The 20,277-nt window shown below is 43.6% G+C and overlaps 2 protein-coding genes across 2 annotated transcripts in view; both read right to left on the reverse strand.

Annotated features, from left to right (window-relative positions):
• Window positions 1-20,277, reverse strand: part of PTP4A2 (protein tyrosine phosphatase 4A2) — a 326,374-nt gene that overhangs the window by 162,250 nt on the left and 143,847 nt on the right. The gene's annotated exons all lie outside the window — the stretch shown is intronic.
• Window positions 8,417-20,277, reverse strand: part of DCDC2B (doublecortin domain containing 2B) — a 45,485-nt gene continuing 33,624 nt past the window's right edge. The window contains exons 5-11 of the mRNA XM_082245155.1: window positions 20,050-20,184; window positions 19,903-19,942; window positions 11,860-11,928; window positions 11,638-11,785; window positions 11,440-11,543; window positions 8,735-8,801; window positions 8,417-8,649 (exon numbers count right to left, since the gene is read on the reverse strand). Coding sequence (XP_082101281.1) covers window positions 8,648-8,649; window positions 8,735-8,801; window positions 11,440-11,543; window positions 11,638-11,785; window positions 11,860-11,928; window positions 19,903-19,942; window positions 20,050-20,184 — 565 coding nt within the window. The 3' untranslated portion in view covers window positions 8,417-8,647. The remainder of the gene's footprint in view (window positions 8,650-8,734; window positions 8,802-11,439; window positions 11,544-11,637; window positions 11,786-11,859; window positions 11,929-19,902; window positions 19,943-20,049; window positions 20,185-20,277) is intronic.

Genomic DNA, 20,277 nt, shown 5'->3' on the forward strand with positions numbered 1-20,277 from the left:
TACAGTTATAACAGCTTTTAAACGTGAAGCATAGCTTGACACAAGTGTCTTGCAGCGATCTACGGGTATCTTCGCCCATTCGTCATGGGCAAAAGCCTCCAGTTCAGTCACATTCTTAGGCTTGTGCACTGCAACTGCTTTCTTTAAGTCCCACCAGAGGTTCTCAATTGGATTTAAGTCTGGTGACTGTGATGGCCACTCCAAAATGTTCCAGCCTTTAATCTGCAACCATGCTCTAGTGGACTTGGAGGTATGCTTGGGATCATTGTCCTGTTGAAAGGTCCAACGTCTCCCAAGCCTCAGGTTTGTGACGGACTGCATCACATTGTCATCCAATATCTCCTGGTACTGAAGAGAATTCATGGTACCTTGCACACGCTGAAGCTTCCCTGTACCCGCAGAAGCAAAACAGCCCCAAAGCATGATTGACCCCCCGCCATGCTTCACAGTAGGCAAGGTGTTCTTTTCTTCATAGGCCTTGTTCTTCCTCCTCCAAACATAGCGTTGATCCATGGGCCCAAACAGTTCTAATTTTGTTTCATCAGTCCACAGAACACTATCCCAAAACTTCTGTGGTTTGTCCACATGACTTTTGGCATACTGCAGTCGACTCTTCTTATTCTTTGGAGACAGCAAGGGGGTGCGCCTGGGAGTTCTGGCATGGAGGCCTTCATTACGCAGTGTGCGCCATATTGTCTGAGCAGAAACTTCAGTACCCACATCTGACAAATCTTTTCTTAGTTCCTCAGCAGTCACACGGGGACTTTTCTCCACTCTACGCTTCAGGTAGCGCACAGCAGTCGAAGTCAGCATCTTCTTTCTGCCACGACCAGGTAGAGTTTCAACAGTGCCCTTTGCCTTGAATTTGCGAATAATGCTTCCTATGGTGTCTCTTGGTATGTTTAACATCTTTGCAATCTTCTTATAGCCATTGCCCTTCCTGTGAAGAGTAATCACCTCTTCTCTTGTCTTCCTGGACCATTCTCTTGACTTCACCATGTTTGTAACCACACCAGTAAATGTCTAGAAGGAGCTGAGTATCACAGTCATTTTAAAGCTGCCTAATTGGTGCTTATTAGGCTTTATTGCTGCTCTCTGACATCCACAGGTGTTTTCAATACCTGATTGAAAACACTTCAATGAACCTCTGTTCTTCAGAGTGGTAGTCTTTAAGGGGTTGAATAATTGTGTCAATGAAGAATTCACAAAAGAAACATTTACTACTGTATTACAAAACCAATTGATGTCATTTTAGTTGCATATGGTTCTTTAAGAAGTCCTTGTAGGATTTCATTCTGAATACAATTACAAATGTACACTAAATTCCCTAAACCCTTTACAGCATTGGGGGTTGAATAATTTTGAACACAACTGTATATGATATAGTTAAATACAGTGATGGATCTAAAGTATATTAACCATCAAGTAAAGTTGTAGCAGAGGAACTGTGCATTATCACTGATCAATAAACAAATGTAGGGCATATATTCTGGTGGAAAAGAGTAATGCCTAAATCCAATGCATGGCAAGAGCATTAGGAGATGGAAGAGAGTAAATGGACTAAGGGGGGGGGGATTTATTTAGTATCACATACATATTAAGCCGTGGAGTGAATACACTTCAATGGAGATATTTTTAACCCCTTACAGCTACCTGATGGAAATAAACATAAACTAGAGATCCTTCTAATAAATGTAAAGCAAAATATGGAGAAGAATAATTACTTACTCCATAGCTGGGAGGGGAAAGGATATATCCCAAATGATAACATTTATACACAATGTGTAATATATACTGTGCAAATTATCATAATAGCAGTGAGAGGAGAACATACAGGGGGCAAAGTTAGAGGTTGGAAATATGGTAGGACGAGCTATTTTTGATCAAGGAACACTTTTAAACTAAGCTCGGTGTTTAGGCCACTGGGGACAAGAGTACCAAGGCGAAATATCCAGGCCTTTTCCCTTTGGAGGAGGACTTTATCAAAATCTCCCCGTCTTGGGGGAAGATCAAGCACAAAAAAGCCTTTAACTTTAAGGCCTTTAGGATTTCCATTATGTCGCTCCTCAAAGTGAAGTGCCAGGGGTGTATCTTCCTTTAGTCTGATACTTTTGAGGTGCTCATTAATTCTAACTCGGAGCTGCCTCTTCGTTTTGCCCACATAGAATTTTTGACAGGGGCATTCGATAGAATAGAGGACTTGTATCGGCAGTGGGTGGACCTCTTGAGAAACTTGGTAGATATTTAGATTCATTTATCAAGGACTTGGTGATCGACTTGCCCTCATATGTAAGGGACACTGGTGATGTTCTGCAAAAGATCTGTGATCTAGTGGTCCCGGATGGTGCCATTCTAGAGGGGATAGATGTTGAATCATTGTACACATCTATCCCTAATGAATGGGGGATTCTAGCCGTTTATCATTTTCTTGAACAAAAATACCACCAGTTTGGGGCTCAAAACGAGTTTCTTGTCGAAATTCTTGAATTTGCGTTGACAAACAATTTTTTTTTAATTTCTTGGTGGTAATTTTCAACAAATATGGGGGACCGCAATGGGAGCCCCATGGGCCCCATCCTATGCGTGCCTCCACCTGGGTCTCTGGGAGGAGGAAACCGTATATGCTTCCTTGATGTACCTCAGCCATGCTAAGACCTGGCTGAGGTACATCGATGACATATTGGTTTTGTGGACTGGCTCTAGAGGAGACCTGAAGGAGTTCATTTTTGAACTCAACTCCAATCCCAGGAACATTAGGTTAACATACATGGCAGATATCTCTGAAATCTCCTTTCTGGATCTTAAGATTAAGATTGATCAAGGTGGACTATCGACCTCTACATTCAGAAAGGAGACGGCCGCCAATACCTTATTACGGGCAGACAGCTACCATCCTAAGTCCCTGATCCGTGGGATCCCCGTAGGGCAGTTCATCCGAGTTAGGCGTAACTGCTCAGATCCTGGTGAGTACCAACAGGAGGCTGCCAAACTATACGCCAGATTCCGTGAAAGAGGTTATCCTCATAGAAGACGTGCCAAAAAACTAGCAGGAAAACGTACCCGCCAAGAAATCCTCAATTCCACTCATAAACGACAATCTGAACAGAACAATCACCCAAGGTTGATTACAAAATTTGGTGGCCAATGGCATGAGGTTGAAAACATTCTAGAAAATCACTGGCACATCCTACTTAGGGCTGAGAAAATAGGTGATAACCTAGGACCAAGGCCCCTAATGGTGGCCAAAAGAGCCAGTAATCTGGGTGACCATCTGGTCCATTCCGAATTTAAAAAGAAAACCAGACATTTGTGGCTCACAGACTTTCCTCCACTCACGGGTATGTTTCCGTGTGGCCATTGCGGCATATGTGGGTTTGTTGAAAAAACTAACATCTTCACAAACTCGGCGAGGACCACTACCTTCCTCATCCAGCGCTTCATCAATTGTGGGACAACTGTAACGCTCCTGCGTTTTTATAGTAAGCTGGATTTGCAGCTGCAGAATCTCCACTCAGTAGTCATGTAGAGATGTGTTGAATTACCAGATCCAACTCTCCAGACTCATCACTGTGGACCCGCCTTCTTCAGCATACAGATATACACACACTCAATAAGATGTTCCTGGAGTGATAGGATGTATATGACAGTATAGAGGTGATGTGCTGAAGGGACAGGGGTGAGCAGTGATAGCAATGATAAGCACTTGATAGTAATGTTCAGGAGAGTAATAGACGGTAATAGGTAGGATGCAGATAGGTTAGTAATCATGTATGGTAATAGGTGGTAAGGACAGCAGATGATATACAAGAGAGACTAACCCAGTGCAAGGATAGATAGTAGTAGACTCAAGAGCTAGCAATCTATGTAACAGTGCAGATGATAGAATCAGTAATGCATAGATAGTAACAGTCCTTAATGTGCAGAAGTAGATAGTGTAAGGTTGTTATGGAGGAATCCCCTGTGGGGTACTTATCACTAGTAAGGTTAGTAAGTAGAGGGGTCCGGTAGTGAGGGAGTGATCCGGTAGCGAGATACGGGATCAGTATCGAGGTTCCGGTCTGTTCCAGGTAAAGAGAATAGCTGGAGGCTCCGGCAGCATAAGACAAGGCTTGTAAGCATGCGGTTTGAACGAACAACCTGAGAGAGAAAGCCGGCGATTGAAATAGCCGCTCATACGTCATACGGCTTAAAGGTATATGCGTTCCACCTAACTAAAAAGGTGGGACGCAATATGAAAAAGAAAATGGGCAATAAGGGTACCAAAGGTACCAGAATCTTACAACAACTAGAGTCCTCTATTCTATCGAATGCCCCCGTCAAAAATTCTATGTGGGCAAAACGAAGAGGCAGCTCCGAGTTAGAATTAATGAGCACCTCAAAAGTATCAGACTAAAGGAAGATACACCCCTGGCACTTCACTTTGAGGAGCGACATAATGGAAATCCTAAAGGCCTTAAAGTTAAAGGCTTTTTTGCGCTTGATCTTCCCCAAAGACGGGGAGATTTTGATAAAGTCCTCCTCCAAAGGGAAAAGGCCTGGATATTTCGCCTTGGTACTCTTGTCCCCAGTGGCCTAAACACCGAGCTTAGTTTAAAAGTGTTCCTTGATCAAAAATAGCTCGTCCTACCATATTTCCAACCTCTAACTTTGCCCCCTGTATGTTCCCCTCTCACTGCTATTATGATCATTTGCACAGTATATATTATACATTGTGTATAAATGTTATCATTTGGGATATATCCTTTCCCCTCCCAGCTATGGAGTAAGTAATTATTCTTCTCCATATTTTGCTTTACATTTATTAGAAGGATCTCTAGTTTATGTTTATTTCCATCAGGTAGCTGTAAGGGGTTAAAAATATCTCCATTGAAGTGTATTCACTCCACGGCTTAATATGTATGTGATACTAAATAAATCCCCCCCCCCCCCTTAGTCCATTTACTCTCTTCCATTTCCTCATGCTCTTGCCATGCATTGGATTTAGGCATTACTCTTTTCCACCAGAATATATGCCCTACATTTGTTTAATGATCAGTGATAATGCACAGTTCCTCTGCTATAACTTTACTTGACGGTTAATATACTTTAGATCCATCACTGTATTTAACTATATCATATATATATCCTTTTCTAGATAAATTACTTGATGCTGTGTGTTTATTGTTCTTAATATTGTGTCTTCTTTATATCAAGTCCTCCTGTGTCCACTAGGGGTCCTCTATCTCTTAATGACACGTCTGACGGAAGCCATATGGCCTCTGGCCAATCGGCTTTTGAGCTTCCGGTACTTAAGGACGGACGTGCCTGACGCAAATTACGTCCTGAAGAAGCGCGCTGGATCACGCAAAACACGTCGAAGTCACACGCTGCCGCGCCACCGGCTCCGCCCACCACCCGGACCTCCACACTGCAACCGCGGACTACTCCAGCTGATGCCGACTCCTTGGCGCCAAAACCCACGCTGACTACGGCAAGCTCCCACCTCTCTAGCGGACATTCCGGCTCCCCTCCACCTCCAGTAAGCTGACTTTGGCATCACTGCTAGATCGACACTTGATGATCATTGACTGCCTGAAATACCGGTATGTGGAAAACAAACCCACAAGTACGTTACTAGCAATAGCCAGCTATTCTGCTTGCAAAATCTTTGTTTGCTACAGCATTATCTGCTATACTGCTCCCAGCTGCTTGCTACATCTATTTCAAGTCCCAGTACCCAAGTCTTGAGCAATGTTTGACTAAACTGCTATAGCAAGAATACCCATCACTCACTTTGGACTTTTGTATGTGCCCATTGTTAGAGCTGATGTTCTAATTTTCTGATGCGCTGACCGGACAGGGACCTGGGTTTGAAGAAGCCTGTTTACACGCTAGCCAACCTTCATTCATGCTGTTGCTTTTTACCTGCTGCCTTTTTGCTTTGCTGGACTTTTGATGCTATTGCTGTGCTTTTGCTGTGCTCCTGCTATCATTGCTTTCACAGGATTACACACAAGTGGAGGAGCCTTAAGTGGAACTAAATGCCCGCATGCCAGAGCTATTAGTGGTTGAGCCTTAATATGCATTATATGTTCACTGTGGGAGTGACCTTAGCTCTCAGAGCACCTTTGTGTGGGCTCCCCATGCCCTGAAGCCTGCCTTACCTCATCTTTTCATTCGGCCACCAGACACTTATAACCTACTGTGGAGTCTTCATCACCTACCGGGAGCCTTTTGGAGCCTATACCATATTTGGTCTCTCCACAGATCCAGTGGCAGTTTTCTTATCATCTATCTGTCAGTGTGTTGGTGGGGTGGTGGGTGGAGCCTTATTGGCGATTACAGTGCTCTCAACGAGATAGGACCCCTTTCACATGGTTTTACCTGAATGTCATTGAGCATATCACCAATCAAGTTTTTTGATGTTTTTGTTATTTTTGATGTTTTATATATGTTCTTTTTGCCTCAATAAAGTATCGAATTTTACACACTTTACACCCTTGTTTGAGCCATATCTGAAACTTCTCTTTTTTTCTTTTTGCCTAATATAACCCAGTAGTTATGATTTATGGAGCGCTGTGTTCGTCGATGAAATGAAAGAGAAATATGGATTATATGCAACATTTCTTTTAAAATAGCATTTATATGTTGATTTTTTTTTCAATTCCTTACCAACCTAGGCCATGTCCAAATAAGAGGTATAAAATCTCCTGGAGCCTGTTCACATCTAGTACAATCAGGATCGTGCCAAAGATCTGCTTTAAAAAACAAATGTGGAGTTCTATACAGTTTATGGACAAAAAATATCTGAGTTATTCTCTGAGAGGTTGATAGCAAGAAAGAGAGAAACACTCTTTATATCTTTGATTGTTCATCCTCTTTAATGATCTCCAGATCATTGTTTTCTGCATTTCGGGGATATTTCAGTAGATGTTTATGGATTAATATGTTGTATAAAGAGGAAAAAATACCCTATGTGCAATCACACCACATCATTTTTTTATTGGGATCTGTTATTTAATATCTTCTCCTGGGAGCCTATCTCATGATGCATTGGAAATACAGATGATGACTTTCTTTAGGTATAGAGAACTCTTCCAATGGCTGTTGAAATAATTTTAGGTAGTCATTACAATACAATTGCTTAAATCTTAAAATTTCCCAGCCTGTCTCCTTAAACAAATCGAACAATGCAATTTTTATTTCTAACACCTGAGAGTTTTTGGCTGCTCTTTCTTAATGCACCAGTGACTTTCTTATAAAATTGACATTTAAAACTGTGTAAAGATAAATTCTTCAGTGAACAAAGTGGTGGGAACAATAGCGGAAGCAAAACCTTTAGCCCTCTTGAGAAGTCACGTTCCATTTATGTTATAGCTACCTCCTTGACCTTGAAATGGATCTATTAGTACAGCCCTAACCTCCACAAATCATTTTTGAATGCCAATTTTGAATGCACAAATGACTTCCAGATACAGCCCAAATTTACAATATTGTATAGTATATACAGTGTAGTAGATGCTTGGAAAGCAGCAATGACAGTACATTACAGTGCTGACAGTACATTTGTCATGGCTCATTGTGGCTGAATCTATGTGTCTGCAATCTAATAAAACCAGTGAATTGTTATTTACCCAAATATGGGAATCAAGTTTGATAGTGATTCATATTCTTTCATTCCAAAATAAAACTACTTCTTTGCATTAGTGTAGAAAATTGCAACAGATCAAAGCTGTTCAAAGCATTGTACAAACCTGACACATTACATGTTCACTTGTTAAGGTGAGATGTGCTTATCTGTCAAGATGAGACTATGACACAGAAAAAAATAATAAATTACCTATTGATTAACATATGTTACACATCCCCCATTTCTACATAAGGTGTTAACTGACACCGAAAAGAGCTGACTAGGGTTATCCTATTTTTCTCCTTAAGTATTCTTCAGGTCTTCCCTGTGTGTATAGATGTGCATGGTTGCCAATGTAATTGATTTCTCCATATGCATTATGGTGACAACACAGCACAATGCACCTAATGCCCCATGTTCTCTTGTGTATGAACACAAGGCATGCATTCTAGAAATAATAGTATGTTTCCCTAATAAGTACCAACAGGGCACCATACACATTTAGGCTGAATGATTTGACGTTTTTAGAATTGACATATATTGCAACAGTTATGGGTGAGGATGCTGCAGTTCCCATCCAGCTAGCCATGCTCCATCTCCCTGTATTCACCCTGTGTGTATAAGAATTCTAGAACAATAGAGTCACTTTGAAAAATAATGGAGCTTCAAGATTTTGTCATTTTTTTTTTTATTTAGTAAAAGTAAAAATTGGTATCAAAGGCAAATGTCCCATATGTGTTACAGTATTTTTCTGGAGAAAAAAAAAAAGAAGTGGTCCACCTAACCATAATGATATGATTGATAATATATTATATAATTGAATATTTTGAATTCAGAAAGGCTTCTTTTTGGTTGTTTCAGCTGATTGTGAAGAACTGAAGGGGGAATAAAAATGTAGGAATGAAGAAGACCACTTTTTCATCAACTGCTTTAGTGAATTAATTTCAGCTACAATTGTTAGGTTTTAATGTTTTAACTAGCATCATCTTGATTCTGAGTTAAGGAGTAGTGGAGTGTTCATTGTCCAAAGGTTTAGAGTCCTAGAAGACAGAAATGAATATTTACATTAATCTGTTCACATAAGAAGCTTGTTATAGTTCAGAAGATATAGTTCAGGAATCTTACAGTTCTCTTTGTGCTGGCCTCTCTTCTTTCGAGGAACATTTTCTTCCTGCACAATCTCTGCTTCTCTCTGTAGTAAATGAAGAACATTGTTTATATTATTTACTGAATCTGATATTCTCAGACACATATTATTATTAGTTTGCATCCAGGACATATGTACCAGTGGGTATACTGTATATGGCTGCAACAGAAATTGGTCATTAGTGTTTATAATAATACAGTATGGCTGCTGACAGAAACAGTAGGATGAATTTTGAACTGTAAACGGTTGTACTACGTACTCAGATTCAGCCAAATGCTTCACAATACAGATGAACAATGACTCAAAACACACTTTAGCTTGGTTGCAGCCAGTGCCATCTTAAGAGCCTTATAGGCCCCCGGGCAATGTAGTGCACTGGGGCTCTGCCTACACAATCACCCACGAGAATACACACAGAGGATGTACATGGCAGGTATAGGATGGCACAGACAGAGGATGTACATGGCGAGTATAGGATGGCACAGACAGAGGATGTACATGGCACACAGGATGTATATGGCACACAGGATGACACACAGGATGTACATGGCACACAGGATGACACACAGGATGTACATGGCACACAGGATGTACATGGCACACAGGATGACACACAGGATGTACATGGCACACAGGATGACGCACAGGATGTACATGGCACACAGGATGTACATGGCACACAGGATGACACACAGGATGTACATGGCACACAGGATGTACATGGCACACAGGATGACACACAGGATGTACATGTCACACAGGATGACACGCAGGATGTACATGGCACACAGGATGTACATGGCACACAGGATGACACACAGGATGTACATGGCACACAGGATGTACATGACACACAGGATGACACACAGGATGTACATGGCACACAGGATGACACACAGGATGTACATAGCACACAAGATGACACACAGGATGTGCATGGCACACAGGATGACACACAGGGTGTACATGGCACACAGGATGACACACAGGATGTACATGGCACACAGGTTGACAAACAGGATGTACATGGCACACAGGATGTACATGGCACACAGGATGACACACAGGATGTACATGTCACACAGGATGTACATGTCACACAGGATGACACACAGGATGTACATGGCACACAGGATGACACACAGGATGTACATGGCACACAGGATGTACATGGCACACAGGATGAAACACAGGATGTACATGGCACACAGGATGTACATGGCACACAGGATGACACACAGGATGTACATAGCACACAGGATGTACATGGCACAGGATGACACACAGGATGTGCATGGCACACAGGATGACACACAGGATGTACATGGCACACAGGATGACACACAGGATGTACATGGCACACAGGATGTACATGGTACACAGGATGTACATGGCACACAGGATGACACACAGGATGTACATGGCACACAGGATGTACATGGCACACAGGATGTACATGGCACACAGGATGACACACAGGATGTACATGGCACACAGGATGTACATGGCACACAGGATGTACATGGCACACAGAGGATGGAGAGAGAGAGAGGGAGAGAGAAAAATCAAGCAGCCTGCAGCAGTCTAAATTACCTTCTACAGCAGCACACTAGCACAGCACATGAAGGTAGGAGGTGGGTGGAGCCATTGTAGGGGTGGAGGAGGACGAGCCGAGGAGGATCCTCTTCCCTGTGCAGGCTGGGTCCCCTCTACTCAGGACGTCACTGGTTGCTAGATGCCATTCGGCTGCCTTCCTAGCAATCAGTGCAGGGAGACTCAGAGCCGCAGCAAAGCAGCCGGCACCTGTTCCCAGGGGACAAACTGGTTGGGGGGGGCTAGATCACCAGGTAAACGAATCCGGCCTGGGGGGGGGACAGATCATTGCCACCCTGTGTGTGGGGCCCCTTGGCAAGTGGGGCCCCCGGGCACCCGCCGGGCATGCCCATTCGGAAAGACGGCCCTGGACTTGCAGCATGTGTGGTGGCAGTAACTCACACAGACAAATGCAAGAGGAAACTTGTATTGAAGTAAAGCAACGACAGCCCACAACAACCCAAACGGACGCCTGCCCAACTGGTACATTCACAAATTCCAACAATTACAGCCAGGTTGACAGCATCTGTTAAGAGAGAGCAATGAGGCCTGGCTGTCCAGTGCTCCAAACGGGAAAATGTCCAAAGAATCATGAACCTTTCCCTATCGCTTGTGCTGTCCCTAGCAGGCGGGGTACCTGTCCTTACTCTACCAACTGGCCAAAAGCGCTCCAAGCCTGAGAGCCAGGGCCTTAAGTAGGCTCCGCCTGACCCAAGATAACTGCTGGAGTCACATGGGGCATCAGCATCCATTCAGGTGCTTCCCTGTGACCCAGGAAACCATAAAGAAACTGTGTATCCCTTGCCTTCATCTCCAAGATGTGGTGCCCGTTTGGGAGAGCGCCACCTGCAGTGGAACAAGTAGACTGCACCTGCCTACACGCTGCTTAAACAATTCAGCTTTGCTTTTGAAGACGAAGTGGACACATTTTTCAGTGATTCCTAACCTTAACCCAGTCACGTGATCACATTTAGTCTAAAGACATTCAGTGAATAGACAAGGGTAGATCTTGCCATTTACCTGCCCCTCCACTCTCCTTATCCATTCAAAGAAATACTGCATTCTGTTTACAGTTTTGATGCTAACAGACCTGGTCTACTGGGACTTCCACATGTGTATGAGAATCTTCCTTTACTTCTTGGGCTCCATGAAGCTCTTGTCGTACTTCCTTTACTTTAAATACCCCTCCTTCATCTGAAAAAAACAATATTAAAAAGTATATAGACAAAAAAACATCAAATTATCCCCAACCAGGTAACATATAGATTAATTCAGGGAAACCACTCACCCCCAGTCTCATTCTGGTTTGGTGTGTCTTTCTGGGTTGGACGTACCCTCACTGGTTTCGCATGAAAGACTGTCTCCTCTTTGCTTGGGTATTTGATATTGGAAGAATTTGGTACTGCACCTGTGGAATGGACCCTCCTTTCATCTTCCTAAATAATGATAAAAGGATAATCATAGAAGCTTTTTGTGGGTCCAGGGAAAAAAAAAGGTAAGATTCACATACCTGAACTGGAGAGCCATGTAGAACAGAGTCACTAACTCCATCATGTGATACACTATAGTTCTTGCCAGTCTAAAAAAAAAGTAGGACAGTCATAAATTGGTTCTTCTTTAATCAAACTAAGAACTAAGAATTCCAACTACTGGCTACTGCATATATTAGTACTAGTATGCTGTTTCTGACATTTCAAATTTACCAATGCTAGTGGTGATGGAGAATTCAAGATCATGTCACTGATCCCAAGCTGTATTGGACAGGCTGTGAATTTAACACCGAAAGCTTTCCAGTGCTGATGTATAATTAATATTTTACAATAGTAGAGTCTTTATGCTCAGAATAAACATACTGCTACAGGTGGACCCTGCGAACCAAGAGGTTTTAACTACTTGTATATAAACGGCCTGGTAATGAACACGGACATGACAAGTATTTTGTGACTTCCAGGTTCAGAGCATAATTTCCGTTTGTGTACAAACATGAGGCATCGGACATGGCACTGCTCAGTTTAAAAAGGAATTAAACCTAAAAGAAAACAATTATTAATATTATATTGCAGCATATGAATTCTCAAATATGGTGGCTGCATTAATTCTCTTTTTTAGGCTTCCTTCCTTCCTTCCTTCCTTCCTTCCTTCCTTCCTTCCTTCCTTCCTTCCTTCCTTCCTTCCTTCCTTCCTTCCTTCCTTTTTCTTTCTTTCTTTCTTTCTTTCTTTCTTTCTTTCTTTCTTTCTTTCTTTCTTTCTTTCTTTCTTTCTTTTTCACCTGTTGACCAGTAAGTCTTTTGTTTTTCAACAGAATAAGCTGTCCTGCAGTTGCAGCAGCTCAGGGTTGAGATAAGCAATTCAAGACGGTCAGGGGTGCTTACAATAATCAGCTTTTATTTATCCAAAACCTTAATCCTAAAAGGAAAAAAGTGTTGCTGTAGCTGTTTAGAAAGTATTTTCTGGAGTTCAGCTTCAATTAGTTAGTGTATTTAAATCTGCTATTGCATTTAACACTATCCTCCTCCCCAGACTGACAATGCTGTTGTCCAGAGGTGCTCCTGTGCTCCTTCATCCAGCGTGAAGGTACTCTAATACAGGAGGTGTGTTACTGGCCAGATCATCAGTGGAAAACAGAGGAGAAAAAAAAAAAAACCAATGTGGCCACCACATCGAATAATTGGCAAGCTACAATAGATAACATTTTTAGTTTTAAATTTATTACCGCATTAATGCGTGACATATGCCTGAAGTGTGAAAACTGTGAGGAAACTACATATTCCACAATCCCTGGGTCTTTCAGGCCAGTGCTCTGCAGGTGAGAGCTAGCTACACATTAATTAAATCTGCCAGCCACAAGGAGACAGAGCATTCACAGACACAGGGCTCAATTTACTAAGAGTTAAATACATCATAAGTGTTTGTGCTAAAATAACTCATGCTGTATTCATCCCAAAAGCATTCAATTTACAAAAAAAAACACACTTTAACCTCCTCCCCTCCGCCTCATATTAAAATGACGGTGGACGGGATCTGCCCTCATTCTGGGACGACGTCATATGACGTCGCCATAGTGTCACCGATTGCAGAGGCATGCAGTGCTGCGATCGTGGGCGCGCTGTGTCCCTGGGACATGGAATGACTCCAATCTCGGTAAAGAGCCGATGATGTGGCTCTTTACTCATGTGATCGGCTGTGTCCAATCACAGCTGATCACATGTAAACAAGGAAGTGCCGTTTATCAGCTCTCCTTGCCTATCAGTGCCCATCAGTGCCACCTATCAGTGCCCATTAGTGCTGCATATTAGTGCTTTAACATCAGTGCCCCCTCATCAGTGCCGCCTATCAGTGCCGCCTCATCAGTTAAAGAGAAAAATTACTTATTTACAAAATTTTCTAACAGAAACTAAGAAAAAATTATTTTTTTTAATTTTTGGTCTTTTTTAATTTTTTTTAGCAAAAAATGTAAAATCCAGCAGTGATTAAATATCCCCAAAAGAAAGCTCTATTTTTGTGAACAAAATGATACTGAATTTAGGTACAGCGTTGCATGACCGCGCAATTGTCATTCAAAGTGTGACAGTGCTGTAAGCTGAAAATTGGCCTGGGCAGGAAGGGGGTGAAAGTGCCCAGTATTGGAGCGGTTGACTGCCGCACGACTATTTACGTCGGCAGTCAGCCCCTCACAGGCAAAGCGACGTAGGGCTACGTCGCTAGCCTATAAGGGTTTTGGGAGCGAGCGCGCGCCGCCGGATGCGCGCCCCCGCTCCCGCTCGGTCACGGACCCCCCCCCCGCGCATGTGCCCGGCGGACTCGATGTCCGCCGGGCACTCGCGATCGTCCGTGACAGCGGGAGAAAGGCAGGCGGCTAGTGTAAACAAAGCCACCTGTCAGTCTCCCCTGTGTAAGAATGGTGATCAAACGGTTCTACTATGTAGGACCGTTGATCACTGTTCTTACACATCAAGCCACAGCCAATCACAGTTAGAAACACGCCCCTAGGACACACTTAACCCCTCCCTCTCCAATACAGTTAACTCCTTCACTGCCAGTGTCATTTTTACAGTAACAGTCCATATGTATAGCACTGATTACTGTAGTAATGTCACTGGTAACCCCAAAAGTGTCAAAAATGTCAGTCAAGGGTCCGATCTGTCCGCCCCAATGTCGCAGTCCTGCAAAAAAAATCGCAGATCGCCGCCATTACGCGTTAAAAAAAAAAAAACAACAAAAATCTTTCCCTTTGTTATTAAACGCAATAACTTTTGCGCAAACCAATCAAAATACGCTTTTTGCGATTTTTTTACCAAACATATGGTAAAAAAAAAATTGGCCTAAAATGTAAAAAAATTTTGATTTTTACATTTTGTTTTTGGGAATTTCATATAAAAATATGTGAAAAATATTGTTATTTTTGCAAAATTTACGCTCTTTTTTTGTTTATAGCGCATGATCAAAAAATCGCACAGGTGATAAAATACTACCAAAAGAAAGCTCTGTTTGTGGGAAAAAAAGGACGCCAAATTCGTTTAGGTACAGCGTCGCACGACCGCGCAATTGTCCGTTAAAGTCACGCAGTGCCGAATCGCAAAATAGGCCCTGGTCAGGAAGGGGGTAAAATCTTCCGGGGCTTCAGTGGTTAATATTAGGACGTTTACCTGTCCTGGAGTCCAGCAATGTCTGCACCACAGCCGATGTCTCCATCGGCTGTCGGGTGCTGCTGCCGCCATTGCCGGCCAGGGAACCCGGCAGTAAAGCCTTGCGGCTTCACGGGCGGGTCCCTATTGCGCATGTGCAAAGCGCGCTGCGCATTCAAATTGGCGCGGCAGCGGGGGAAGGAGGAAGTGGGGAAGGGTACCTGTCAAAAACAGATACCCGTTCCCCTCTCTCCCCTGAAAGGTGCCAAATGAGGCAACGGAGGAGGGGAGGAAGCAAATGAGCGGAAGTTCCACTCCGCTTTAACTTTTTTATTCTGTGGTATTTATTTTGTTTATTTTTTCTTTTTTTCACTTACCACAGCCTGGGTGACAGTTCACCTCAGGGATATTGGTTGTTTAGGAGACGACACCGCCATCTTAGTAATAACTATGACTTATCCCTGCTGTCAACAGGGATTCCTTGCTTACAGCAGACTGTAAACAAAAGAGCTTACATTAGAAAATGTTAAAAACGGGCATGAGCCCCCCCCCCCACGATCCATATCAGAGCCTTATCCGAGCATGCAGTCTGGCAGACCTAGAATAAGGTGAACAAGCATGTATCAACTCCCCCTCCCCCGCCGCAATGAACCATGCTAGGCCACATGCCAACAGCCTGCACTCAAAAAATAAACATCCAGCATGCTCGTCCCCTCACCCTTTCCTGCTTGGATAAGGATCTGGTATCAGTTTCACACCATGTTTTTATTGTTTGTTTTTTGGCGTGAGGTCCTCCCCAAAATCCATACCAGAGTGGGGCCTCACAATGTTTATTTTTTTAAAGTCAGCTCTTTCCTTTACATTCTCCTGTCAGCAGGGAACCAAGTATTATTTCGGTAATGATAACAAGAAAAGCAGTAACATAGATCCCCTGTAGCCAGTAACAATGGAGCCCCCTCCAGCAGCAATAGATCCCCCTCAACAAGAATTGCCCTTCCAAAACAACATCCCCCAGCAGCAACAATAGACCCCTGACAACAACAACAGATCTCCCCAGAGCCAGCAACAATAAACCCCTCCTACAACAGGAGATCTCTCCCAGCAACTACTTACTTACCCCCCCCCCCCCCGCAGTATAAGACCCACCCCAGCAACAATAGACTCCCTGCAAAAATAGATCCCCTCCAGCTTGAATAGATCCCCCAGGAGCCAGTATCACTAGGTCGTGCAGCATACCCCAGGACCCCTAGCTTTTACATACAGTCAGTGCTGAACTGCGTTTCCCCGCGTTCCCACAAAAAAAAGCGTGCTTGTTAGGATGCCGGTGGGTTCCGTCTCCTTATCAACCAGCTATATTACTTTCATACATTCTTTAAAGCAGTATTAAACCCAAAAGCAAACATTTATTATATTGCAGCTTACCAATTCTTAGATGTGATGGCTGCATTTATTTTCTTTCTTCTGGTGATCCATCAGATTACAGGGATGAGACAAACCATTTGACTTTAATGTCAGTCTATGTGGTATTTAGCTTGCGTTTGTTGTTTTTGTGGCAAATATTGAATATACTCATACTGAATTCACTTTTTCAATATTGCATGTGATAATTGGATCAAATGAGTTGCATTATTCAATTGGGCACTTTCACCTCCTTCCTGCCCAGGCCAATTTTACACTGATAAAGCTGCACTGATGGGCACTGATAGGCTGCATGGATGGGCACTGATGAGGTTGCACTGATGGACAGTGTAAATGTGCCCTGTCAGAATTGCCAGTTACCGGCTCTTCTTTTCTCATGCTGTGATAGCTCGTGAGGAAAGGACTGCCGATAACTTTCAAGTCTGTTTACATGTGGTCAGCTGTGATTGGAAACAGCTGATCACTTGGCAAATGGATGCTGTGATTGGCCCTTTACTGCGATCTGTGATCAGTTGTGTCCCAAGGACACAGCTGTCACAGAGTGTGCTCCATATGCACCCCAGAGGATGCGCAGGGGACGGGGTTCTGGGAGGGCTTCCACAGATGCCCACTCAGAACGAGAGAGTATGTAGGCTGCCATTTCTGAGGTCTGTTTATGAAAATGCTCTTTTTTTGGCTGCCATGCTGATGCTTCAGCTTACTTTCTGAATCACTAATATGTAATTATAGAAATAAGGAATTATGACACTTTTTTGATACTAATAGGCTGCACACTTGTTCTCATTCATAAAAACTGGGATTTTAATTTGGATAGAACAAGGGAGGGTTAGAACTACGGTCAGAATGTTTTTTTTCTCCGCTATCTGTATCCCATTGCAGAGATTTCCCTTCACTTCCTGTCCTGTAGCCAAACAGGATGTAGAAAGAAAATCCCTTCAAATAGGGGGAATTCCTTGTGAACCCCAGGGTCACTAGAACTATTGTCTACATTGGAAAGTTTCCCCTCCAATACTTTTCTGCGGACAACTACGATTTGGGATTTTTGTTAATCTCCCTTTTAATGATAATGGTAACAGGACAAATAGGGAGCGTGAATCTCTTTAACAGGGCCACAGGTTAGGGATAGACCGATAAGGTTTTTTCCAGGGCCGATACCAATACAGATATTTTGGTCACAAAGTATTTTGGTCACAAAGTGCTGCTGGGAAGCAGAGCGTGACTAACGGCTGACAGAGGAGGAAGTGGTGTCAGACAGGGTTGAAAGGCTCACGTGAGGCGGCAACTCAGCTGGGGCGTGGAAAGCTCAGAGAAACATCTGAGGGTGACCGGAGGACCTCGGGCGTTCGATCAGACACCTGAAGCTGCAAGAGCAGGACTCGGCAGGGCAAGCTGGTTCCCGGCGGGAGTGCTGGGAGACCTGCTGCTACAGCATTCTCTTACATAAAGAGGCAGGCAGGGGCTTGCAGCCCAAACCTTCTGCAAGATGTGGAACCGATCATGTCATGGGCTCAAAAGAACCTGTCCAACATTTCTGCGGTGTGTGTTCCAGGGGTGCAGAACTCCCAGGCGGATTTTCTCTCCCGCTTTACACTGAACAACAACAAGTGGTCCCTTCATGTGGATGTGCTTCAAGTAGAACCTTACCCTGGGAGTGAGCCCCAAGGGGGATCTGTTTGTCTCTCCATGCAATTTCAACCTGGAGACGTTTTAGACGAGAGGCCAATGCCCCCAGGCCCTTTAGGTGGACACTCTGACGGATCAGTGGAGGTTCCAAAAGGCAAACGCATTCCCTTCGGTTTGGCTCATCTTCAGGTTCCTTCAGAGGCTCTATTGAGAAAAGGTGGTAGTAGTAGCTGTGATTCCCTTCTGGCTGAACAGACCTTGGTTTCCCTTTCTTCTGCAGCTCAGCTATCAAGAGCTGATACCTCTACCTCTCAAATCAGATCTTCTCCTGCAGGGCACTTGCCTACACTCGTGTCCAGATCGCCTCCACCTGAGGGTCTGGTTCTTGAAAGGAAGAGGCTAAAGGCGCTTGCTTGCTGCTCCGGAGCCGTGTCTACCCTGATGGGCACTAGAAAAAACAGCACTAATAGGGTCTACAGCAGGATCTGGACGAAATTTGCAGAACTTGCCACAGACTCGGTTAGGTCATATATCGAGCCCGAAGTGCATGTCATTCTGGATTTCATACAGCATGGCCTGGATCTTGGCCTGAGTGTCAGTTCTCTCAAAGTCCAAACTTCGGCCTTCTTAGCCTTTACCAGCATGGCATGGGCAATTCATCCATTGGTTGTCCGACTAAGGTTTCCTAAGTGGGACCTTCCGCTCATTCTTGACTACCTTTCACATTTCTCTTTGTCTCTGCAACAAGGGGCTTCGATAAAAGACTTGTCTGCTAAATCAACATTCCTTGTGGCCATCACCTCGGTGAAGAGGGTGTCTGAGATTGCATCTCTGTCGTGCAAGGAGCCTTTCCTGACCTTCTTTCCAGATCAATCTCAATGTTTGATTCTAAACCTAAAGTGACGTCAGTTTTCCACGAAAACCTGGAGATTGTCCTTCCCATCTTTAAGACAGCGCAAGACGGCAGTACGTACCCCCTGGATGTGGGGGAAACACTACAAGCCTATCTGAGGGCCACGGCTCCCTTCAGACACTCTGACCGTCTCTTTATACTCTTTTTGGGTAAGAACAGAGGAAAGCAAGCTTCTTCCAGAACCATTGCTGCCTGGATTGTGCTGGCCATCCAGCAAGCGTATAGGGCCAAGGGCTTGACTCCTCCAGAGGCGGTGACAGCACATTAGACAAGAATAGTGTAGACTTCTTGGGCGGCCTCTCACCATGTGGCTCTGGAAGTGATGTGCAGGGTGGCCTCCTGGTCGTCTATAAATGCATTTATGGCTCACTACTGTGTGGAACCTGCATCTTTGTCTTCTGTTAACTTTGGCATTAAAGTACTGTCTGTTAATGGGGGAAATTAAACCATTTTTTTGTTCACCAAATGTATGCTGCCATGGGAGTCTGTCAGGAAAACTGAAAATTTACTATCAAATACTTACAGTAATTTTCCTTTCCTGAGTGACTCCATGGCTGCAGGAGTTCCCTCCCAGAGTCATAAGCAGTTACAGAACGTGGCCCCTGGCTCAGCCTGAAAATTTATGGGAGTGGAGTCCTATGGGGTAGGAGCTGGGGGCAGAGCTACCCAAACGTATGCTGCCATGGAGTCCATCAGGAAAGGAAAATTAGGGTAAGTATTTGATAGTACATTTTCAGTTTTTCCAACACTTGGATCACCATTGAGGTATTTGTAAATTGCTATCATGAATGTCGGGCATCAGCCGTTTTTTTTATTGAACATACACACAGGACATTCGGCCTATGTGTATGGCAGCCAATCCGACAGAAGCTGGCCTTCAGTCTGTTTTTGTTGAAGGGTCATGATCAAAAAAGGTCTGCCGAATACTTAAAAAAACAATACAAATCCATTTTTGTATGAACTTTTTTCTTACCACCACTTTAGGAATCCTGCGCTTAACACCAGCACGGCTTCTACAGAAGAAATAGATATGATCCAAAGAAAATGTAACTATTTTTTAAAAAATGCATACAAAATTTAGTAAAAACATATATTAAACAATGTACAATGAACTGCATACTTGTTTGCTCCAGATGGTGTTAGAAGTTCCTCATAGGGGAGGCATTTAAACCTTTCTGATCCCACTGCAACATAATATTCACCAGATACCAGCTCAGCTCCAAAAGAAATAGAGACTCCATCCAGCGTGCAGATCCTGGAAGAGAGAAAATGTTCACTAAGACTTACATACTTGGACATAACAGTAAAACACACTGCAAATTACATGTACTGTAATATCCCGCCCCCA

This window comes from Pelophylax lessonae (assembly GCF_965119305.1).
Source record: "Pelophylax lessonae genome assembly, chromosome: 2".
NCBI classification, from domain to species: domain Eukaryota; kingdom Metazoa; phylum Chordata; class Amphibia; order Anura; family Ranidae; genus Pelophylax; species Pelophylax lessonae.